At 50.4% G+C, this 24,505-nt stretch overlaps 1 protein-coding gene across 1 annotated transcript in view; it reads left to right on the forward strand.

Moving 5' to 3' along the window:
* Window positions 1-305: 305 nt before the first annotated feature.
* The window catches only part of LSS (lanosterol synthase), a 29,996-nt gene continuing 5,796 nt past the window's right edge, over window positions 306-24,505 (forward strand). The window contains exons 1-19 of the mRNA XM_072640784.1: window positions 306-459; window positions 720-876; window positions 969-1,107; window positions 3,429-3,537; window positions 5,259-5,380; window positions 6,963-7,059; window positions 8,428-8,563; window positions 10,035-10,143; window positions 12,766-12,884; window positions 13,468-13,565; window positions 13,853-13,880; window positions 14,824-14,880; window positions 17,081-17,152; window positions 18,161-18,211; window positions 21,018-21,167; window positions 21,813-21,909; window positions 22,361-22,466; window positions 23,091-23,156; window positions 23,466-23,549. Coding sequence (XP_072496885.1) covers window positions 446-459; window positions 720-876; window positions 969-1,107; window positions 3,429-3,537; window positions 5,259-5,380; window positions 6,963-7,059; window positions 8,428-8,563; window positions 10,035-10,143; window positions 12,766-12,884; window positions 13,468-13,565; window positions 13,853-13,880; window positions 14,824-14,880; window positions 17,081-17,152; window positions 18,161-18,211; window positions 21,018-21,167; window positions 21,813-21,909; window positions 22,361-22,466; window positions 23,091-23,156; window positions 23,466-23,549 — 1,811 coding nt within the window. The 5' untranslated portion in view covers window positions 306-445. The remainder of the gene's footprint in view (window positions 460-719; window positions 877-968; window positions 1,108-3,428; window positions 3,538-5,258; window positions 5,381-6,962; window positions 7,060-8,427; window positions 8,564-10,034; window positions 10,144-12,765; window positions 12,885-13,467; window positions 13,566-13,852; window positions 13,881-14,823; window positions 14,881-17,080; window positions 17,153-18,160; window positions 18,212-21,017; window positions 21,168-21,812; window positions 21,910-22,360; window positions 22,467-23,090; window positions 23,157-23,465; window positions 23,550-24,505) is intronic.

Raw genomic sequence — 24,505 nt, forward strand, 5'->3', positions numbered from 1 at the left:
GTGGGTCCAGTGGCGGGGGAAGGGCCTGATAACACACCGGTGAAATGTGATCCTGACTGGCTCGCTGGGGGCGTGGCGTGCGGGGCGAACGGCCACGCCCCTTGGCTCTTGAAGAGTTGGTCCCGCCCCCCAGTCACCCTTCCAGTCCTCCTCCAATCCGGCGCGTCCCTGCACGCTCCACCCTTCTCAAGAGTCCGGGCCGCAGCCAGTGGCACGCGAGGTGCCCCGCGGGGGCCCCGTCCCAGGCGCGTTCCCATTGGCTCCCAGCTCCTCGGCTCATGTGGCCTCAGGTCCCAGCCTGACTACAATTCCCGGAGTTCCTCGCGGCTGTCCTCCACTAGACTGGGAGCGCGGGCGAGGGGAGCCGGTTAGCTCGATCCCCGCGCCCGGACCCCGGCCAGCGGCCACCCCAACCACCCTCGGGTCTGAGTCCCGAGCCCGAGCCATGACGGACGGCACGTGAGTAGCGCCCGCCCCGGAGCCCAACGCCCACCCGCCCCCCCGCCCCGCGTCAGTTACGCCCGCCTGTCCTGCTGGCCGGCAGCTCGCTGCCCGGCTCCGGCCCCCACCCCATCGGGTACCCCCTCCCCACTCTACCCTCCCCCCACACGCACTCATGAGGCGCCTACTGGATGCGGGGCGGGACCCCCCCTGCCGAGCCTGGGGGCGGGGCACAGGGCAGGGGCGTGGCGCCCCCCTCCTTCACATTCCCCCCCCAGGTGCTTGCGGAGGAGGGGCGGCCCCTACAAGACCCCCCCGGCCACGGAGCTGAGCTGCTGGCGCCTGGCCAACGAGGAGGGCCGGCAGCGCTGGACGTACGGCCCCCGGGAAGACGAGCCGAGGGCCCTGGAGGCCCATGCGCTGGGCCTGGACACGGTGGGGGCCGCAGCCCGCCCGCGGGGAGGGAGAGGGAGGGGGAGGGGGCCTGGACAGCCCCACCTCACCGGCCCCCCTCTGCCCCCCTGCAGGCGAAGTATTTCGAGGAGCTGCCCCCGGCCCGCACGGCCGGGGAGGGGGCCTGGAAGGGCATGCGCTTCTACTCGCGGCTGCAGGCGGAGGACGGTCACTGGCCGGGGGACTACGGCGGTCCCCTCTTCCTGCTGCCAGGTGTGTGCCCGCGCGCGGCCAAAAGCCTAGGCGCACCCCCAGGGGGCCTGCCCTGAGGATGGTGCCCAGCCGCCCGCAGCAGCTCTGGCTCTGACCCCCAGGGCAGATGGAAGCCCAGCAGGAGGCTGGAAGGAGAAGAGGGGCGGTGGGATTGTCTCGGAGCAAAACACAGCCCGGGCAGAAATGCCATGAGAAAGACGGAAAACCAGTATTTAAAAAAAAAGCTGAAAAATGGCTTTAAAAAACAAGAGCAGTAATAGGGGAAAAAGGGAAAAACGAGAGCTTGGAAAGAACAGGAGGTCCAGACCTTCTCCCAAGAGCTCCGTGAAAATAACGTTGAGGGAATTGAAGCCTCTGACTCCAGGAGACATCAAGAAAAAAGTAAAACAGTCCAAGGGCTGAAAAAACAGGAGGAGATAGAAAGCGCAGCAGACAAAAACCAACGTAGAAAAGCAAGAATGGAAGCCTTGGCCGAAAAAAGAGCCCAGAGCTCAGAACCAGAGGTCAGTGTAGACATGGAAAGCGGCTGTGGGTCACCTCCTTTAAGAATCCCCAAAGAGAAACCTCCCAGCCAAAAGATGAAAGACAGAAAACACAGCAAGCAGCCAGAAGAAAGACGGGCAGTCACTAATATCTACTGGCGAAGCGCTTCGCCCGGGATGTGGCAGAAAGCAGACCTGCCCTCTCTCCACAGCAGCGCCCAGGCACTCACATCACTAGGGGTCCCAGAGGAAGGCTAATCCAAGGGTCTGGGAGCTGAATATAACAGGGTCATCATGTTTGAACCTCCCTCTGAACTGTGTGGTGTGCCACACACCTCTCACCTGGCGGGGTATAACAGGGATGGTTTAGTCAAACTCTTAAAGATGGGGCAGTAAACAGAGGGACGTAGACTGTGAATGGGAGAACACTGATAAAATGAAAGGGTGTAGCAGAGAGGATGAGAAGCCAGAGTCCAATAGTAAGAAACACATTTCAAACCAAAAGATAGACATAGAGTAAGGGATTCAGAGGGGCAGGAATAAAATATATTTTGCTTCAGATGAAGTAAAAAAAAAATAGTAATTATGATCTCAGACAAAACAGCAAAAAAAGATAAACAGGGAAACTACATTTTGATGGAAGGTACTGTAGACAGTGAATTATCACTACCATTATCACTATTACCACATGTACAGAATGGCATAGGACCTGCATTCTTGAAGGAAAAGCTAAGTGACTTATAGGGAAAAGTAGTAAAGTATTAGCGGAGAATTTTAGGTGGTTGTTCCTTTGCTAATGGAATGGAGAGAAAGAGGACCAGGATGTTAAATAGAGTTTGAGAAAAAGAATGCCTGAATGAAAGGGAAAGAGTGAATGGGGTTTTTTTGGGAGGGAGGGGGGTTTACTTTATTTAGAATGCATTAAAACTATTCAGCCAAGATTGCTTTTGCTTTTTGTTTCTTTAACTTGGATTTTAAATCAACCTTCAGTTTTAGCAGTTTTTTGCCCACCTTTTACATTTAGGGCTGGTCCCGTTATATTTCTTGTTACTTAATCTTTTAAATAATATTGGTATTACTTCCTGATGGTGCTTAATATCATTTAGGAGCACCTAATTCTAGATTTTAACTTTTTTCCCTTTCAATATTATTTATGCTGCTGCTTTGCATATATAAGTACCTATTTATATGTATATTTTAAGTCTAGTATCAGGATAAGGTGACTCTAGGATACAGCGTGGAGGGAGAGGATTAGGGGTTGTGCTCAGGGGAGACCAGGGCCAGTGTGAGGGGGAGGATCTCTCTAGGGTAAGGGTGAAGGTAGATTTTAGGAGGCAATAGGGTTAGTAAACAGGAATGAGTTTGGGGTAAACATATAGACAAATAGGGTAACATTAGCCAAGCATTGCTAAGAAGAAATGAGAGCTTGAATATTTTAAATTAGGTCACAAATCTGCTATTGCCTTTTTGTTGTTGAATATATAACTAAGCTATGCTTGGTGTAAGACCCACAAGGTAGTGTTAAAATAATACTCTTTTCTGCTAAAAGGAACCCAGCAGATAATTGTCTACATTATGTTAATAACATTTTGAACTGATACTCACATAGGGTTTTAACAGTTATAAAATACCTTTAAGAAAGATACAACAGGTATTGTTAGCTCTATTTTACAGACATGAAAACTGAGGCTCAAGTTCAAGGATTTGTCCACAACATCATGTGGATAACGTCAGAGGCAGCATTTGACCTCACTTCTCGGGACAGTCTCAGCCCTGTCCTCTACTTGATCTGGAAGTAACCCCTCACAATTAAGGAACTCTGAATTTTTGATTCCATAGGACTCCTGATCACATGCCGTGTGACCAATATTTCCCTCCCAGCTGGGTACAAAGAGGAAATTGAGCGCTACCTGCGATCCGTGCAGCTTCCTGATGGCGGCTGGGGCCTGTGAGTGCAGAGGATAAAGCTTTGTTTTCTCTCTGGTCCCCTGCTCAGTCCACTCCAGCAGCAGCTTGGTTTGACCTGCCCCAGGTGACCAGTTGAGCTGTTCTGGCCTTCTCCACCTCCTTGCCTTTGTACTGATTGCCTTCGCCCCATGCCTGGCAGGCTTTTCTTCATTCCCTCTGTAGGTAGCCTGTGCCTTCCGTCCCTTCCCATGGACCTAATCTGGATCAAGTTGACACACGCTTGTGGAAGGTCCTGTTTGTTCCTTTACAGGAGAATAGAAACTTTTTGAAGGCAGGGATTGTGGCTTCTGTCTCTATACCTTCCACCTTGAGCACAGGGCCTGGCCCCACAAACCCTTGAATAATCCAGGGAGTCTGAGATGAAGAAATCCTCAATCTTAGATCAACAGAACTTGGCAATCCTAGAACACAGTTCACCCCAGTCAGTCAGGGGGCCACTATTGATTTAGTGCCTGTCAGGGGCCTGACACTTGGGGAATGTCCTCAGGGAATTTAGAGGATGTGCCTCCTTAGCTGTGTATCTGTGCATGTGTGCGTGCGTGTGTGTGTTTGCACGTGTGCACGCAAGGTAACCAGGAGTCTCCAGGAAAGGCCACCAGCTACGGGTGCCACCTGAGTTCCCTCTCTAAGAGGAGAACCTTCCAGGCCTTGGGGCCAGGCAGCTTGTGGAAAGGACTGAGAGGGCTGATGGCTTGTTGGTGACTGCGTCAGATCATGCAGGGATGTGGCGTGGGGTTGGAAGGTGTGGGGACAAACTTACCCTTAATTAGGCTGCTGTGATCGGATATGCCCTTAGGCAACCTCTTTTTCCTATTCTTGTTTCGATGACAAATCCCTGAGACACATCTGTGGCCTCTGATCCAGGCTAAGGCTTGGTACAAAGCAGGGAGGCCCTGGGCTTCTCAGGATGCCCAGACAGGCTTCCTCTTGGCTTGTAGCAGAAATGGCCCAAATCTTGTTCTCAGCTTTTGGTACCCTCATTTTTATACCTGTTACAAATGCGTTCTTCCTCAGTCCATTTGGAATGTGCTCCCATCTTTGATTTGTTCATTTGTAGCATGGTGAGCCTCTAGTGGAATTCTTCCCTTGAGAGAAGGTTGAAGGGTGAAAACGGGGATCTCCCACTCTCTTCCTGGGTAGAGGTCCTTTGGGACCTGCTGAGCTTTCAGAAGTCCCAGGAGTACATGTCTCTTTCTTCACTGGTTAATGAGCATGGAGAAGCTGGTCAAGAACCTGAGTGCTTTTCTTGCTGAAATGTGGACAGATTTCCTGCTTCCTGGGGCCCAGGCCTTTTGAGTTATGTTTGGAATGACAGAGTTCTTTAGGTACAGTGGAAGAGAGGGAGGGAGGGAGGGAGGGAGGGAGGGGGAGAGAGAGAGAGAGAGAGAGAGAGAGAGAAAGAGAAAGAGAAATAATGAGAGAAGGAGATGGGGAGAGGGGGAGAAGAGATAGAGAGCTGGAGAAGGAAGGGGAGAGAGAAAAGGGAGAAGAGAGAGGAGTGAGGCAGAGGAGGAGTGAGACAGAGAAGGAGTGGAGAAGCAGCTTGGAGGGCTCCATCCTTGCTGAGGCCTTGGGGTAGGGTCGCTCTGCTTCTCTCCCACGCCCTTCATTTGTCATGAGGGATCCAGGCCAAAGCCTTGCTGGCTGAGATGGTGGCTATCGGCAGAGGTGGAGTCTTTGTACTGCTTTGTTCTTTTGCAGGCACGTGGAGGATAAGTCGACAGTGTTTGGCACTGCGTTGAACTATGTATCCCTGCGCATCTTGGGGGTTGGACCAGATGACCCTGCCCTGGTGCATGCCAGGACCAACCTTCATGAGAAAGGTGAGTGTTGGGGTTGGCGTTCTCTTGGCCAGGACTGGATTCTATGGTGCTGTGTTTACTTTTAAAAAAAAAATTTCCCCAATTGCTTGTCAAACATTTTAAAAAATGTTGAGTTCCAAATTGCCTCCCTCATCCCCCTCTTCCCTCCCTGAGGCAGTAAGCAGCCTGATCTAGGTTACACATGTGCCATTCATGGAAAACACATTTCCATATTAGTCATTTTTGGGCAAGAAAACTCAAACCTCCCCTGAAAGAGAGTTTAAAAAGTCTGCTTCAGTTTGCACTGAGACACCATCAGTTCTTTGTCTGGAGGCTGATGGAGTGTTTCATCATGAGTCCTTTGGGATTGTCTTAGATCCTTGTACTGCTGAGAAGAGCTGAGCTGTCACTGTGTCTCCCTCTTGGACTCTCACAATAGCCAAACAAATGAATTTCATAAAGAGCCCAAGGGACAAATACAGAATCCTCTGCTTTGACACCTAAAGCCCTTCCCAGGCTGCTCCATCATCTTGGCAGGCCCCATGCCATCTGGTGCCTGGCTGCCTCCACCTCTAGGCTCTTTCCCTTCGTCTCCAGCTCTGGGCCTTCTGAAATGTCTTCATTTAGGCTTGTCAGGGGCTTGTTTGGGCACAGTTGTTCGAGAGTTGTCTTGAAGGCAGGGGCAGCTTTTGCCTTTCTTTGTCACCCTGGTGGTACCACCATAGTAGGCATTGTTGAGTGCTTATTGGCTTGGGCAGGCTCTGAGTGAGCATCTGAGGTGTGGTTTGAACTCAGTTGGACCTTCCCGACTCCAGAATTGGCTCTCTGTCTGTCCTTTGGGCCCACAGAACTACTCATGATACCTGCTGGACTCACTTTGGCTTGTTGTGAGGTGTGAGGGAGGAGGGTTTTTTATAGGAATGTAATTTTCAGTCTTTTGGGCTTGATAAGGATCTACTTGGCGTACAGTGACTAGAATGAGCCTTGGTCTTGGGGCCCCAACTCTGGAGGTCCCGCCTTGCCCCTGACTGGAGCTGGGCACCTTTGGGTACCAGGCTTTCCTTGAGGACACTACCCTTAAAGTATTAGATGAGTGAGAGACATCTGTTAGTGCATAGACAGGTAGAGATGGACCTGAACTTGAGTCTGCTGTGAAGAGTGCAGTTTTCTTCCTGGACTTGCTTCTCTGTTTGATTTGCTTCTGAATGAGGTGACCAGGCTGTGTTTCTCCCTCCATCTCCTAACATACCTTTTAAATGCTATATCTTGTCCCATTGCTAGACTGAGCAACAGATTGCATGTCATTTTATTTATGCCTCTGTTAGTGTCAGGTTTTTTATCCTGATTTGGAGGACACGTAAAATTTGTCTGGGAGCTTTGGTGTGGCGAGGGATGGCGATGGGGAGGGCATAGGTACTTTTCTCTGGTCATAAGTTCACGTGCTGGTTGGGATTGCCTCTGCCCCAGGTTGGCCTTGTATTCTTCTTTCTTCTCTTAATGAATGTTGGCTCCCACCAACCTTCTGAGTGGGCAGCAGCAGTTGTGTTGGGCAGTAGGGAGGCACCAGAAGGGGGTTGATTCTTTGGGACCTGATCTTTTCTAGGTGGTGCTCTTGGAATCCCTTCATGGGGAAAGTTTTGGTTGGCCGTCCTGAATGTTTACAGCTGGGAAGGACTGAATACCCTCTTTCCTGAGATGTGGTACGTATCACAACACGATTCTCTCTCGACATGGAAATAACTGTGTTCTCTCCTTGACTGATTGGTCTTGGAGGCTCTGGAGCCTGCTTGTTGGTGCTGCCAGGCCTGGGACCCTGGCTTCCCAGGCTGTTCACTCTGGCCTCTGCCCCACTGTGAGGGACTGTTGTCAGGCTTCCAAGGCCCCCTTACCTCCACCAGATTCATAGGCCTGATAACTTGGCCTGGATGTTTTCAGTGAAGCTCCCTTCCTGTCTCCCTTCCTCCAGCAAATGCTACTGGTTGGCTTGGGCACCCTCTTCATGGCTGCTCAGGCCTCTCTCTGGGCCTGCATCTCTGGCCCTCCTGCCTCTTCCAGGACTGGCAGGCCCCTTGGTGTTCCCTTTTCTCACCCATCTTCCGCCTCTGTCCCCAGATCTGCTTGGCTCTCCCCACTTGTAAAAGCAGCCTTCCATCATCCCTTCTCCTCCATCCCAACACCAGCCTGGCAGGCACCACTCCTGTCATGTCTCTGTCTCCTCACATTTTGGTGTCAGCTCCCATCAGCCAATGGATGCTCCTCCAGGATGCCCGGGACCTCTCGGTCATCCCATCTCCTTACTGTTCAGTCCTTGATTTCTAACCTTTGCGCCCCACCTGGGGTCTTTTCTCAACACCCCAGAGGCTCCTGCCTCTCTCCTCCATCTTTCCATGTGTCCTCTTAGTTCTCTTGGCAGAGCCCTTCATCAAGGTTAGTGGTCTTGAGATCTGTCTGTCTTGGCCTTTCTCCTCTTAAACTCCAGTTCCCTGTTGTCTCTCCCCTGACTGCAGGGGAGGCCTCCGAGCTGACTCATTTGAGCACCACATGCTACTGCTTTGGCTTTGAGGAAGGTTTCCTGGTCTCTAGTCTCCTTGTTTGCCTTAGTCTGCCTTACCTTGTATTTCTCCTTCCTTCACCCCGATACCCTGGGCGCTAAGGGCCTGCTTGCCTTAGTGCCTGAGCCTTCTCTTGCCCTCTGTGACTTTCAAGTTCCTGCCCATCATCTCAGACCCAACACTACTGGCTTGCTTCCCGAGATTCCTCCTCATGCAAGGTTCTCAAGCCAAGGTGGCATGATCCTTTTTTGGGGACATCACAGGAGGATGCCTGTGTTGGACCCTAATGTTCTATGTCCAGGAAACCTCCCCCTGCCATATGCTTAGGAGACTATGGGCTTCATGAGGTGGGGGCCATCTCTAGGGCATGCCATCCGCCTGTGGGAAGTGCCCAGTGCTGAGTGGTGGAGGTTGGAGCCGAGGCCTCCTGCAAGTGGGGCAACCTTGGTGCCTCACTGGAAGCAGTGCAGCCCCCAACTAGACAGTAAGCATGTGTTTGGCTTTCCAATTTACCAGGCTCTTTCCAACCTGGATGCCTGCTCATCCCTCAACCCTGTGGTGCCACTGTCGTCAGGTGTATCTGCCCATGAGCTATTGCTATGCCATGCGCCTGCAGGGCCAAGAGGATGAGTTGGTTCAGAGCCTCCGACAGGTGAGGACCTTAATTATGGTGGGGGGGATGAGGGGAAGGTGTCAGGCTGGTCAGAGCACTCATGGTTCTGCTCAGCAGCAGGTGCATTTAAAATAAATACAGGAGCCTCTTCTTAAGAAAGCTGAGAGAAGGAAATAGTGCCAGGCATAACCATGGGAGGTAGGTGTTATTATGTTCTCCATTTTACAGATGAGGAAACTGAGGCAAGCACGTTAGTTAAGTGAATTGTTTAGGGTCTTCCTGACTCCTGGTCCTGCCCTCCAGTTGTCTTGTCCCACCCAGTTGGGCGGGAGGAGTGAGACATTAAAAACAAGGGTTGATTTTGGCTTTACTCTTCTCCCCTAACGTTCCTGTGTTTATTTTTTTTTAATTGTAAGCGTGGTAACTGTAGATAAACCAACATTATTAAATGAAATGAAACTGCAAACGAGCATTCTTTTCGGTTTAGGGGGAAAGGTAATTTGCCTGTGATAGTTGGAGCCCCTTGGCCACCTTTCCTTCTGAGTGTTTTTCTGGATTTTGCTGTCACCTTCCCTGTGGCTTCATGGATGAGTCCCCATGTTTTGTGGCCTTCATGCTTGTCTTTTGAGTGAAAAGCAAATGGAGAAATGGCACCTGGTAAAGGCAGAGGAGTTGGGATTGGCCGAGGCTGGGAGCAATGATGAGCCTTGTTTGCTGGGGAGGCCTTTGCCCTGCCCTGATCCTGGCCTGGCCTGGCCTCTGTCTAGGGAGCCTTGGCCCCATCACTCCTTGGATCAGGCTCTCTGCCAAGAGGCCAAGCAGTATGCATGACTGTTGGGACATTTACAAAGAGCAAAAGGCATTCCCCTGCTATCAGCAGGCATCTATTACACACCTATTGTGTACAACTGGTCTATGGTAGGTCAGTCTACGTGGTCCCCTCCTCCTGGGAGCAGAGGAGACACTCTGAGAGTCACCGGAGGAGCCATGGTCAGTGCTTCCTTAGTTGCATTTACAAGTGGAGAGCCCTTGGTCTAGAGCCTGATTGGACTGGGCCACAAAGGCCTGAGCTTCTGGGTTCAGGTGGAAGACGAGACAGGCAGGTGTCTGAGGTCTTTCCTTCGTGTGTGTAGGCACTATGCTGGGTTGACAAAGACAAAAGTCAGCCCATCGGTAATTAGGTACCTGTCTCTTGGAAGAGGCCACATATCAGCATAGAAGTCTAGTGAGAGTCCATAGAAAGACAAGGCAGCTTGGGAGGGTAGCTGGGACGTAGGGGGAAGCTTCCTGTGGAAGGAAGAGAGGGAAGGATCCCTCCTTCAAGGAGAGGAGAAGAGCGTTTGAAGAGTGGGAGATGACCAGGAGATAACCAGCGCAGTACTGGGGAAGGTGACAAGAGGCAGGAGGGCCTCTGTGCTGATTATGCGGGACACCAAGTATGAGTAGGCCCAGGTGTGTGGGATGCCCCCCAGGCCAGAATTCGTTTCTGATCTCTTGTATTTCTTTTCAGGAACTTTACATCGAGGATTATTCCAGCATAGACTGGCCAGCCCATAGGAATCACGTGGCTGCCTGTGACCTCTATACACCCCACAGCTGGCTCCTGCAACTGGTCTATGGTAGGTCAACCCACATGGTCCCCTCCTCCCTTCTATAGGAGCAGAGGAGACGCCCTGAGAGTCCCTGAAGGAGCTGTGGTCAGTGCTTCCTTGGCTGCATTTACAAGTGGAAAGCCCCTGGTCTAGAGCCTGATTGGGCTGGGCTCGCAAGGCCTGAGCTTTTGGGATCAGGTAGAAGATGAGATGGGAAAGCATCTGAGGTTTTTCCTTTGTCTGTCCTGTTCCCTGGCTGGCATTTCATCCCCGGGGGGTAGTTCCCTGTCCCAACCCTGTTTTCCGGCACCTCACTAGAATGTGAGCCCTTGAGGGCACGGGCTGTTGTGTGTCAGAGACCTCCACATTTGTCATGGGGTCTGGCATGTGCTCTCTCCTCTCTGGCTCAGTGGCATTTCAGGCTTTGTTTGGCAGGACACAGATGAGGTCACTTCTCTTTGGGGGGATGCCCTGTGGGGGTCACAGACTAGGTGTCAGGGTCCTGGGTCCTGCTTGTCTGAGGCTAACAGTGAAGGACCCCAGCCTAACCCTTTGGGAGGCAGATGTCATTGCTGACCTCTGCCCTCATCCTTGGCCATTGCATTGATCAGAGGGCCGATGTCTTAGAAAATTGTTTGTAGGATGTTGAGGCTGTCACTGAAATTGTTGCCCTGGTTCTGCTTACCTGATTGTGCCTCAGTTCATATGGGCTTTCACTGTTTTCTGTGAATCTGTCTCCATCACTTCTTGTACCACAGTGATCTCCTGTTACGTTCACCTCCATCTCTGGGGCTTTGTAACCACAAAATTCATGCCAGCGTGAGTCCTTCCACTCTTTCTGGATCTCTTTGGGGTAATGGCTGGTACTGGTGCCACTGGATCAGAGGATGTGGCTGTGCCAGCTCCACTGTTTGCCCACAGCCCCTGCCTCTGATGTGGGGACAGGCTGGCAGGCCCCATGAGCTCCTAGTCTGGGTGTTGCCCTCTGAAGTCTAGCTTGGCTTTTTCCTTTGACCATGACTCTCATTCTTAGGTTTTGAATCACTCCCTTGAAATGAGCCCTTTGCCAGAGAAACCAACTGCAAAGGTTGATTTGCTCGCTCGAGTCCATTTTAGCCGCATTGTGTGGTTTGATGCACAAAACTGCCTGTTTTCTCCTCTGCTGTCCTCTGTCCCTTGTTTTGTCCTGAATCTTCCCCTCCCCTGAGAGCTGACAGGTCCTTTCTTCCTGGTCTTGCCATTGGTTCATGACATCTCCTTTGAGCTTGGCAGCTGCCCTGAGAGGGAGAGACTATAAGTATTTTGTCCTCATTTAATCAGGGCCCTGAGGCTTAAGCAGATTCCATGGCTCTCTTCCAGTCCTGAACTTCTTAAAGGCTTGGGGGATGTGGGACCCTGGGCATGTCCCCTCACCTCTGCCTTCTTCAGTTTTCCCCTCTGTAGAAAAAAGATTGTGATAGGATCCACGGAGGTTGTCTTTGTAACATCCATTTTTAATTCTCCCTTCTGCTCTTATGCTGTCAGCCCTCACAACCCCTCATCCAGTCCTTGGCCAAGGGGCTCTGTTCCTCTTGTCTCAATAGGCATCTCTGTCCACTAAGGAGCTGCCATCTTAACTCCGTTCAGACTCCTCCCCCCACAATGCCCTGGGCAGGCTCAGAGATCTATGAGAAACTATCCCTGGCAACTGGCACCTTATTGGTGCTTCCCACGCTGGTGGCTCAGGGGGAGCCCTGGGGTCTCATCAAGGCATTCCTATGTGGTGGGCCTCCAGCCCCAAGCCCCTTACTATCTCCTGACCCTCCCTGACAGGGGGTGGAAAATAAGAGGCACATTTTTGCTGCAACAGATGGCAAAAGAGGCCCCTTCCATGGATCCCATGCCTATGATTTCCTGTGGCCAGGCCTCTGCAGGCAGTGTGCCCTGAGCACCTTTGGATGATAAATGGGGATCAGGGAAGCCTTCATGGAAGGGGTAGCCTTTAGGAGATGACTCAGGAGTTGCTTGAGGACCTGTTCTCCAGGTATTAGGAACCAGCAGGCAAAGAGATTAAGGACAGTGGGCCTGGGGAGATAGGAGGGCATGTCAGGTTTTAGGGACCATGTCAGCAAAGGCCAAGAGGAGGGAAATGTGGCGATGACATTAGGGGATGTCAGATGCCTCTCTGCTAAGCTGGGAGAGCAAAAACCCCTCTGAGCCCATGTTTGTGTCATTTGTCCAGGGGCCCTAGTCTGTCACCTGGGAAATCACTGTCGTCTCTTGCAGACCCTCCCCCTTCTCTAGGGCCTGTGCTGTCTCCCTCCCCCCATCCCCATCCCCCATCCTCACTATTTTCTGAAGGCTGTCCCTAGTCCTGATCCCTCCCTGGAGCCCTCCTTGGATGGGCTCTAGACCCAGAGCACTCATGGTCTAGCACTTCATTTTTGTTCTTTTTCATTTGGTGTGGGTGTGCTAGTTTTGTTTCACCCAAGAGATTTTTCAGCTCCTTTCTTTTTCCCACAGGGCAGTGCTGCAGGAATGCACCAGCAGTAGAGAAGGGTTTCTGTGAACTTAACTGGTCTGAGACATGGGTCTGGGGGCCTCGGAGGACCCCCTGACCAGCTAGCAACATGACTGTCTCATTGTGTCTCTCCCACCCCCCCCTTCTAGGAGTGCTTAACCTGTATGAGAGCTATCATCTCACAAGCTTGAGGAAGCGTGCTGTGGCCGAGTTGTATGATCATATAACAGCAGACGACCGATTCACCAAGTGCATCAGCATTGGCCCGGTATGCTTCCATACCTTCTCCATCCTCTGCTGGGTGCCACGTTCTCCAAGCTAGAGTGCCATGGTGGCAGCCTAGGGTTGGTAGGCTGATCTCTGATGCCTGCTGGCTTTCTAAGCCTGGGCAATTGACTTGGTCTCTTGAGGGCCAAATTCTAGACAGCTTGCCGATTTTCCTGGCCAGAAGGATTTTCTGTTTGTCAAAAAGGACATACCCAAAATATGATCTGGGCAGTCCATAGAGAGGGATTCATGGGATATTGTATGGGCCTCTTTAGAGTTAGAAGGAGAAGATTGGTGCTCACAGGGTCCTTGGGATGATCTCATCTCAGCCTCTTGCTTGGCCTGTTTCCACCTTGAGGGAGTGGAGGGAATGGAGCTGGACCCCCTGGTCAGGACTCTATCTCTCCAAGTCACTGGCCCTTATGGCTGGATGTTCCCTAGATTCTGTGGATGGTCTAGATGCCAAACCCGCGAGCCATTTAAAATTCTCTGTAGAGTGGTCATTTGGAGGGGTGTGTCTACTAGGACATTTGGTCACTTTTAGCTGTAAAGCCATGGCCACTTGTGATTTCTTCTTTCGGCAGATTTCTAAGACAATCAACATGCTTGTTCGGTGGCATGTGGATGGGCCGGCCTCAGAGGCATTCCAAGAACATGTCTCTAGAATTCCAGATTACATGTGGTAGGTCTCAGTAGAGAAGTTGCATGCCTCTCAAGGGAAGCTATTTCTTCTGCCTAATGTATTTGGACAGTGGAAAAGGAATGGTCCATTAGAGGGAAGAGGGGGAGCATAGAGGTAGGGGTAGAGGAGGCTGGAGAAGTGCAGGGCCCTGGAGGATCACCCCAGTGAGGGAGACTTCAGTAGCCACGCCTGATTGGAGGGTGTATAAGGGCGGGTCTTGTTGGAGGGCTTGCACTCTTAGGGAAGGTTTTTGAGTAATCACCTTGGCTTTGTCACCTTCCTTGCAGGTTGGGGCTTGATGGTATGAAGATGCAGGTAAAGTACCTTTGGAACAAGATTCTGGGGGTGGGAGGGTGGGGATCTGGCTTACTGGTGGTACACTGTCTCCATCTGGGCTGGGCCCCATGAATGAATTCTAGTTTTGAGCTGTGAGACCTGGGGATGGCAGGAGATGAGGGAGCCTTCTTAAGGACGTTTGGGCTTTGTGGGTTAGCAGAGGGTTTCTGTCTGTGCACTCGTTTGCAGGGCAATGCATCTGTCAGTTAGCTCTTGAGTCCTCTTCCATAGTTATCTAACTTAATAAGTCACTCATTTCAGTGAACAAATGCCAGGCACCTCTATAGGGTCATTTTTGCAGATGCATGAGGAAATAGCTCTGCTGTTGTGATGAAGGCATGACAGTGATGCTGGCTCTGGTTATCAGGAGGGAGGAAGGGAGCAGAGCTAGGGGTTTGTGCCCATCTGCACCTGTGCTCTGCCTTGGATCCTCCATGAGGACCTTACCTAAGTAAAGGCCCCAGTATACTCATTTATGCCAGTTGGCACCTTATACTTCCCAAGGAGGGGTTTCCATTTTCAGAGTGGCCAGATTCTAGAAACCCTCTGTTTTTTTATTGTCATTTTGGAAGGGAGGAGTTGGTTTGGGGACAGGGAGGTTTTCCAGAGTCTCAGAAACCCCTTTGTGCCTTGGCCTCTTTGCATCTGAGTGGAGCTCTGGACCCATGTTCAACCAGTTTTTAATCTGGAAAGTTTTTTTATTCTAAGTGCTCCCAGAAAAATGGGACAAGAGAAGGGGGCCTGGGATGAGCTCTTGTGGAATTGGTGCTTTCCTTAAGAGGGGAAATAGTGTGTGAAACATTAACCTTCTTGTGTAACGATGGGGTCGGCTCTGCAGGAAACACACAATTCTGAGTCAGGACCCTCCAGGAAGGGAAAGGATTCCAAGCTGCCACCTTCACTGCACTGCTTCTCTCTCTAGGGCACCAATGGCTCTCAGCTCTGGGATACAGCGTTTGCCATCCAAGCCTTCCTTGAGGTATTCCATTCTCCTCCTTCCCATTTATTCCTGACTTGCCTATGGACTGTGGGCATGTGTCCCCATTTTCATTTTTTTTTGCTTTTTTTAAAAAAATTAGTTTATATAGAACTAGACAAAGCAGGAACACAATTCATTCTGAGAAACAAACCTAGAACAGAGTTTTTAACCGGCAGTCTACAAAGTTTTAAAATATTTAAAATATTTTTATGACTCTCAATTTACTGAGTTTCTTTGTAATCTCAAGTATTTTGTGAGTTTAATAACATGGTGGGAAGAGGTTTGTTGGCTTCAGCAACTGGACTCCCAGAGGGTCCAGGATACTGAAAAGGTCAAGAACTTGGGATTGAGGATGTCGAGGCAGATACTGTGGACAGACATTAGAGGTCAGGGTCCCAGGGTTGGATCAACTTGAGAACCTCAGTTACTTGGGAAGAACTCAGTTTGTCCAAAACTGAGTTTAGACAAATGTCTTTCACCATAGAAGCCACAGGCAGGTCAGGACAGATCCATGACCTACATGTTGTGAGAGGTCAGCTCCTAAAACAAGAGAAAACCTGGACAGGCTCTTAAAAACAAGGGATGGAGAAGATCAGACCAGGAGTTCCCAAAGGCGGGGACCTTGTTTTTACCAGCCCCATTAGTCATTGGTCAGTCATTCAGTTTTGTCTGACTCTTTGTGACCCCTTTGGGGTTTTCTCAGCAAAGATGCTGGAGTGATTGGCCATTTCCTTCTCCAGCTCATTTTACAAATGAGGAAACTGAAGCAAACAGGTTAAGTGACTTGACCTGAAGAAGGTGGGTTTTTGTGACTCCTGACCCAGTGCTGTGTGCACTGCCCTTGCCTGGGACATAGTAGATCACTAAGTAATTGTTAATGAGAGAGGATCACTAATTCCTCAGTTAGCAAGCCTTTATTAAGCACTTTCTCTGTGGTGAGCGTTGGGGATACGAAGCCAAGAAACGAAGCCAGATAGATCATTGTGATGACATTAAAGGAAAGGTTTTTGTCCAAACAAACTCAGAGGAACTAGGACAATAAGGGAAGCCTTGTACAAGAAAACTTTTCAGCAGGCATCTCTGACAAAAGTTTGAGAGCCAAGCCAGGGCAGGACATGACTCAGACTCGCCATCTCTATGAACCATTCCTCCTTGGGTGAGGTTTTAAAGGATCTGAAAAAACAGTTCTCTAAAGATGTGGAGAATGTTAACTCTGACAGAAGGCCTCAAATCACGATGAAGGGAAATGTAAAGGTTGTGCTTCCCTTCTAATAAATTGAGATGCCAGAAGATAACTGTCAGGGCACACCAATACATTGTTGGTGAAGCTGCAAATTGCTCCAGCCCTTTTGGAACACTTATTAAGTGCCTTCTGTGTGCCAGGTACTGTTCTGAGCACTGGGGGATGCCAAGAAAGGCAGAATAACACTACTGCCTTGAAGGGGCTCACAATCCAGGTGGGGAGACAAAAAGCAAATACATAGATACAAACAAACTCCATGCAGGATAAATTGGAAATAACTAATAGAAGGAAGGCACTGGGAAGGCTTCCTGTAGGAGGTGGGATTTTAAGTGGAACTCCAGTCATCCTGATGACTATCTGGTCACTAGATTCAGATGGCTGTGGAGGAGAAGTGAGGCTGGTGACCTGCACAGCCCTCCCTCACTCAAAACAAAGTCAAGTGCAAATCATGTCATTTCTCTGATGGCATGGTCTTCTTTGGCAACGAAGGATGAACACAAATGTCCTGACAGCCTTTTTTATGGTGGTATTCATTCGTTAGGGTGTGTGACTGGGGTATATGAAATGGTGAATATGAAGAATTTGGAGAATTAGGGTAATTCTCATCTGAAAAGATGCAGTGTGAAGCCAGTCTGTGTTTGATGTAGTTTTAATGACAATGTGTCCCTCTCCCTCTCATTGGAGGAGCTGGGATTTACCGGGTGCGTAACAGTACAGTATAGTCAGGCTGGGGTACTGTTGGTCGGTTCTTTATTATGAGGGGTGGTAGAGGAGTGGCTAGAGAGATACTTGGGAAAGAAGGTGATGTAAGGATCTTATAGGGCTCTGTGAGGAGCCAGAGAGACTGTGGGTGTCACATGCTTTGTCATTCTGAAGCTGAGCCAGTGCAGGGCTTTCTTGTGTTCATCACATCACACTTAGGTTCTTCATGCTTCATTTTGGTTGTGTCTTTTCTAGGCTGGGGCTCACAACCTGCCAGAATTTGCATCCTGTCTAAAAGATGCACATGAATTCCTTAGAATTTCCCAGGTGAGCCTTGCCCCCCCGATCCATAGTGGGACCACTATGTGAGATGTGTGTGAATTTGTGCTGAGTTGAGCCTGACCCATGACCATAAGCCTAGGACGCTGAACCTTCTTTTAATCCGATTTGGGGAGCTTTACCAGGACCATTAGTGGAAGGGGGAAGAGGCCATGGAGAGTGTGCTTGCTCCCCCACACACTTCACTGCATTGTTCTCTTAATTGGTCTTCCCCTTTATAGCTGGTTTTACCCCCATTCTTAGGGTATTGACAGCTCTCCAGTTTGTCCTTTCCTGGTTATTCAGGTGAAGACAAGGACCCAGATGTTCTCAGCTCTTTTGGCTGAGTCACCTGCCATGAGAGCAGTAGCTGGAGCAGCAGGACTCCATCCCTCTTTCGGGGCCCTCCCGCCTGCTGACAAGTCCTGGTTAGGTCTTCTCCAGACTGCTAGGCCAGTCCTCTCCGACCCTGCCTTGGGGGATGGTGGATGGTGACAACTCCAAGGGGCTAGTAGACAGATCAGAAGTCTGTTTCGGTTGTTCATGCACTGCCCTGAGTTTTCCATCTGTAGAGTGTAAGAGTCCCTCTTCTCTAATGGATTTATCATGTCTGTAATGAGTTTTGAGCTGTCCACACCCATTCTCATGCTGAGCAGCAGAGAACTCTTGTTATATAGAAAATGGACCTTCTAGTAAGGTTAACTATTTCTTGAAATTCTGTGCATCAAACAGCTTTTTCCCATCGATTGCTGTGATAGAATAAGCATTGGTGTCCAGAAAGAGTAGGTTTAAGGTGGCAGGGTGGGACAGCAGTCACAGGCTGGTGGATTGGGTGGATGTGGGTGTGGGAAGGACTGGTGGGCACTGGGCAGAGCAGCTGGGCTTCACAGTCTTTTCATTTTATCTACTCTGAGTTAGAGCCTTGTCATCTTTTTTTATGATTCTTCCTGTATAATGTGCATGTTGTGTTCTTCTTTCCACATCTGTGTGTGTGACGTGGATTTTTTTTTTGTCTAGATTCCAGATAATCCTGTTAATTACCAGAAATATTATCGTCAGATGAACAAGGTACGCACAACTTGGGCCTGGCACAGATCAGAGAGAAATCTTGTTTGGATTCTCATGATTTCACTGTCCCTTGTTTTTTAATTGGGAAGAGGCTTTCTGTCTCTTGCATTTAGTTAGGTCTCCATGGAAGGCTTTTCATTAACAAAGGTCAAGACGTTAGGTCATAAGCTGAACTGAGTGAGCCGTGTGCCAAGGGTGGCAGAGCTGGGGGTGTGACTGACCTCCTCTGGAAGGGAACTGAGGTAAGCGGTCAAGCCAGGGTTAGAACCCAGGATTACTGGTTCCCAGGTCATTCCCAGCATCCTTTTCACCAGCCCATACCTCCTGTGGGTTGCCTTTACCTTCCTCTGTCAAAGGCAGCCACTTGTTATCTTTGGGGTGATCAGTTCAGTGGGGAGAAAAGGAGACAAGTATTTATTAAGCTCCTATGTCAAGTGCTGGGATTACAAAAAAGGCAAAAAGACTTCCCTGCCCATGAGGAGAATACATTCTAATGGGGGAGACATGCAAATAAAGGTGCAGACAAGCTGTATACTGAATATAAAGCGCGTGATGAGCTTCCTGGAGATGGTGGGATTTTAGTGGGGACTTAAAAGGAAGCCAGGAAGGTCAGTAGTGGGAGTGGAGAAGGAAGGACAGGATGGCCAGAGAAAATGCCTAAAGCCAATAGATGGAGGGTCTTGTTTGTGGGATGGCTGGTGGACCAGTGGTCCTGGAGGGGAAAGCATGTGTCAGGGAGGAAGATGGAATAAGGAGCCAGGTCACGGAGGACTGGGATGCCAAGCAAAGGGCTTGGGCCGTGACCCAGAGGTAATAGGAAACCCCTGGAACTTATTTTTTTTTAAATCAACTTGTTTTCAGTTTTCTACAGTCACTTTCATAAGTCTTAGATTTTTTTCCCCCTCCCTCTCCTCTCCCTCCCCTAGATGGCATGCAATCTTATATGGGCTCTACACATACATTCTTACTTACCACATTTTCATATTTGTCATGTTGCATAGAAGAATTAAATTGAATGAGGGAAACCATGAGAAAAACGAAACCAAAACAACACAAGAGAAAATGGTCTGCTTCATTCATAGTTCTTTCTCTGAATATGGAAAGTACTTTGCCTCAAGAGTCCATTGGGAATTTTTTAGGTCCTTGCATTCCTGTGAAGGGCTAAGTCTACCAGAAAAATTCCTCACACACTGTAACTTACTATAAGCAATGATTTCCTGGTTCTGCTCCTTTCACTCAGCATCAGTTCATATAGGTCCTTCTGGACCGCTCTGAAGTTTTCCTGTTCATCACTTCTTATGGCACAATAGTACTCTATTACATTCACATACCACAACTTGTTCAGCCATTCCCCATTGCTGGGCATCCCCTTGATTTTTAGCTCTTGGCCACCACAAAGAGAGCTGCTATAATTATTTTTGTGCATACCACTGGAACTTATTGAAGGGTGTGGGGAGTAGGGGATGATATGATTCAAACTGAACTTTAGTGGCTAAATGGAAGGGGGAAAGACTTGAGGCAGGCAGACATGAGGTGATGAAGGTCAGCATCAAGGAAGGGGCACTGTCAGAGGAGAGGAGGGGCCATACTGGAGAGATGATACAGAGGGTGAAATAGACAGGCCTTGGTGCCATATTGGATCTGGGGAGTGAGAGAGCCTGAGGGCCTGGGAAGATGGGCTTGCTTCTACAGTAACAGGGAAGACAGCATGTGGGAAAGGCTTGAGGGAAAGATAGCAAGGTCTGTTGTTTGGGACATGTTGAGTTTTTGATGTCTCCTGGACAGCCACTTCTGGATATCTGCCAGGCAGTTGGAGATGTGAGATTGGAGGTCAGCAGAGGCATTAGGTCAGGAAAGGTGGATTTGAGAATCATAATCTAGAGACCATTATTCAATCCAAGGGAGCTGATAAGATCCCCAATGGAAGTAGTCTAGAGGGAGAAGAAAAGAGGGCCCAGGACAGAGCCCTGAGGGGCCTCCATGGTTACAGGGCATGATCTGGAGGAGGATCAAGCAAAGGAGACAGAGAAGGAATGGTCAGAGAGGGAGGAGGAGAGCCAGGAGAGGGCAGGCCCCCAAAACCTAGAGGGAGGAGAGTGACCCACAGTATCGAACCCTGCAGAGAGGTCAAGACGAATGAGACTTGACTTGGGAAAAGGCCATTGAATTGGGCTCACTGTAGAGAGAACAGTTTGGGTGGAATGAGGACACTGGAAGCCAGACTGTAAGGGGTTAAGAAGGTGAGAGGAGAGGGCTGATTGTCTTGTGTGGTCAGTGAGTCGATGGCCAGCTCTTGTTCTGGAGAGGCTCCTGGTGAGCTGCAGGCAGAGTGTGGGCTGGGCTGGGAGACTGGGCCCACACAAGAGATGCTCTTCCCTTGCCCTGTGGGTTTGAAGCCAGGCTTTTCTTTGTTTTCGTCCTCACCCTCTCTAAGCTGGCCTAGATGCCTCACTTTGATCTCCTTGTACTTAGTTGTGGCCCAGTCTGGCCACTGTAGTGCATCCAGCTCCCTGGGATGACAGCCCTCCTGCTGTTCTCACTGCTTGGGATCCATCCTGGGAGCAGTGAGCCTTGTGACGAGGGCCCCCGTCCTAAGCGAGCCTCAGTTTCCTTATGTGTCCAACGTGGGTGGTCTGGCTCATGTTACTTTTCTCCTCAGGCTGTTTGCCATAAGTTCCAGGGAGCTCTGGTTTGTGGGAAGCCTTCGCTCTAGTCCATGCACATGTCCTGTTCTCTGAGCCTAGCTTGGCGGAAAGGGAGGAAGGAAGCGGGAGAGTGACTGAAGGGACTTGCCTTTGACTTGCAGGGTGGCTTCCCCTTCAGTACACGGGACTGTGGCTGGATTGTTGCTGACTGTACAGCAGAGGCTTTGAAGTGTCTTCTTCTCCTACAAGAGAGGTGCTCTTTTATCATGGACCCTGTCCCCAGAGAGAGGCTGTACGATGCTGTCAATGTGGTGGGTGATGGGTGTGTGTGTGCCAATGCCACACTGGGGCTGGGGGGAGACACTGCCTGGAGTGTGCCCTGAGCTGGAGCTAGAGCCATGGACAGCATTTCTTTGTCCTGTGTGGCCTGGAGTGTTCTTGTGAGAGGCTGAAGGCTTGGCTACCTCAGCCTCACAGCATCTGGCCCTCATCTTTATTCTGTACAGAAATGAATGGAATCTGGTTTCTTGATCTGAAATGAACATCTCAACCTTCTGGATGTGGGGCTTGAGTCCAGCACAGTGCAGAGCAAAGGGCTCTGGTGGTCAGAGCTGGATGCTCAGCTTTTCCTAGTCCCAAGGCCGCTGCAAAGTTTCCTTTCACCTTTAGCAGCCAGCTTTGATCAGCTCCCTCCATCTGTGGTGCAGGTACTGGGCTCGATCAAGGCAGTTAATCTACTCCTTAGCATGGATTAGAATTGCTTTTACTGCTAAATGCAGGGACTGTAGGGACCACAGTTGGCCCCTTTGGGGAGGGCCTTTGACAGGAGTCCTCGTCTTCCCCATGGCCCTGCTTGCCCTCCCCAGCTAGGAAGCCATCTCTGTCTGCCAGTGTCCCCAAGTGGGAGCACAGCCCACAGGATGTGGCCTCAGTATACTCGTCTATCTTTTGTATAGCTGCTGAGCATGAGAAATTCAGATAATGGGTTTGCCACATATGAGAAGAAGCGTGGAGGATGGCTCTTGGAGTTACTGAATCCCTCTGAGGTGTTTGGTGAGTGTCCCTGTCTGCTGTAGCATAGTGGGGAGAGATTTGACCCTGACACAAGGCTCTTGCTTCCTGTCTGCCTCTACCATAAGTGCCCTGATGGCCAGCCTCTCACCCACCACTGCCCCTTTGTTGACTGCACTCTCTCCTTGAGGGGTGCCAGTGTGCCATCTCTGGTTAGGCAGGGGAATGGTGGCTGCTGTTCCTGTCAGCATGGGCTATGGCTAAGCATAGTAGTGTGACGAGGTGGGGCACCCAGGACCTCAGGCTCTTTGTCCTGAAAAGGAAGTGACTGTGCTTGTGAGTGACATGGGGCCCTTTTCCTAGCACTAAATCTCCCAGAACCTCTGTCTTTCTGCATCTCCCAGGCAAGGGGCCCTTAGCTAGTCTGTGTGCCAGACCAGGGGAGCTCTGGATGGCCAGCTCTTGACTGGGCCTCCTGCTGCCTCCTTTCCAGGAGACATCATGATCGACTACTCCTATGTGGAGTGCACATCGGCGGTCATACAGTCGCTGAAGCATTTCCAGGAATGCTACCCTGAGTACAGGGCTGAGGAGATCAGGTGAGCAGAGATCGTGGGAGCAGGGGCTCCGTTTGTTTTTTTCCTGCTCCTGGTTCCCTGGGCTCTGAAGGGGCCCTCTGCAGCTGGTGCTCAGAATGTGCTAGCTGTGCTGCTGGGGTGCCCTGGAGCCTCAGCTCAGCCCCTTTCCTCCCCTATCTCTTTATTTGGTGATGTCTCTCGAGATTCTGGACCTTTCATTTCTCCAGGTGTATCTGACACAGTTATCCCTGTGCTTATTTGCTTGGTGTCATAGCACTTACTTTGGTATCTCTTTCTAAATGAGGACAAAGAAAGGCCCATTTCAGAACCTGGTCCAATGGCAACAAAGCCATGAGCTGATGCTGATACGGGCTGCTCCTCCATTGGTTTGACTTTTTTGGGTTCATGTGGATAGTGGCAAGAGGCAGGGTTCCCGTCTTTATTCCCACATTGTTTTTTTCTGTCTAGTGAATTTATGGAATTCGCTGTCCCCTCCCTGGGCACAGCAGGGCAGCAGCCCCACATCTGATGGGGAAGTGTTGATGTCAGGGCTGTAAGCCCCATGGCCCTTGTAGACCCCATGGCCCTCGTAGACTGGGTCTGTGGACCTGGGGCTGATGGTTGCCTCTCTGTCCTTTGGCCTAGGCAAACTCTTACAAAAGGACTGCACTACTGCCGGCAGGTGCAGAGGGTCGATGGGTCGTGGGAAGGGTAAGTCACTGGTTTGGTTTCCCCTGCCTGCCCTTCTTTCCTTGTCCTTTCTCTGGACAAATGGCTTTTGGAGAGCCTTACTGGAGGCCCTGTGGCTACTTTCTGGAGCCTTGCAGCCCTGGTGGAGAGCCTGGTGGTGTGGCCAGGGGCTGAACAAGGGGCTGAGCCAGGAAGGTCTTCGGGCCTGAGGGCTAGAGACGGGAGGGGAAGCCTAAGAATTCTCTGTTGGGAGTGTTTTGCGGTGCTTTAGTTTGTGGAGCTTGTTGGACAGTAGGCTAGATGGCAGTCTCATTCCTTCTTTTCTGCCAGGTCCTGGGGAGTGTGTTTCACCTATGGGACCTGGTTTGGATTGGAAGCGTTTGCATGCATGGGGCATACTTACGATGATAATGGGTAAGTGCACCCACAGACCCATTGGGATCTGTGAACCTGAGTAGGGTCTCCCAGCTACCATTTGGGTCGATGGTGATGTGGATGGCTATCTCAAAGTGCATGCACCACTATTGGAAGACCCAGTAGGATTGGGGTCTCTTTGAGAACTAGTCTTCTAGAGGGTTGCTTTTTCCTCCTGAAAGTAAAGGAGCATTTTCTTGTAAAACACTGGGTTCATTTTAAATGAACATGGTAGACAGCAGAGATTGGCAAAGGCTGGGTTTGGCAGGACAGAGATCCACGTTTGGGTCCTGCCTCTGCCTTGGGCAGAACACTGCCTCCCACAAGGCTCTGGTGGCTTTAGGAGACTCTGTGTGGTGGGTGGTTTCAGGTTGACATCAATGAGATTTCCTACACCTGTGAAATCCTGGCTCTCAGTCCTCCAACCAAACCCACCCTGATCCATTGATTGATTGGAAGAAAAGGACACTGAGACCTGTTTCATCCAGGGACACCAACCTTTTAGTGCCCCCGAGGCTACTTTGCAGTAGTCAGCTGGTCACTGATAGTTCTTTGCAGTGACAGATGCCTCTGGTGGGTGTGTGATGAGGCAGAGATCTATACCCAGGTGACTCCCCCAGACTCTCCGTTCACAGCCATGGAGCTTTTGTCCCTTGAATGTCCCTTGGCCTGCAAGAGAGACCTTGGCCTTGTTTGAATTTGCAGCTGTTGCAGGACATGTAGCTTGTGGGGACTTGCTCAGTGGCAGTTGTGCGTGGGCAGTCTCTGGCTCACAGTCATCATCCCTTTAGCCTTCTGTCTTGTGGATGAATAAGTGCATTGAGGCTTAGGGTTGAGTTGAAATGGTACTCGATTCTCTCCCTTTGGATTTACAAACTATTGTGAGAAATGAGGGCTTGGTGACATGTGCATGAGTCAGGTCTGCTACCTCGTGGGATCCTAGAAATGGTGTGCCT

This window comes from Notamacropus eugenii, chromosome 2 (genome assembly GCF_028372415.1).
Source record: "Notamacropus eugenii isolate mMacEug1 chromosome 2, mMacEug1.pri_v2, whole genome shotgun sequence".
Lineage (NCBI taxonomy): Eukaryota > Metazoa > Chordata > Mammalia > Diprotodontia > Macropodidae > Notamacropus > Notamacropus eugenii.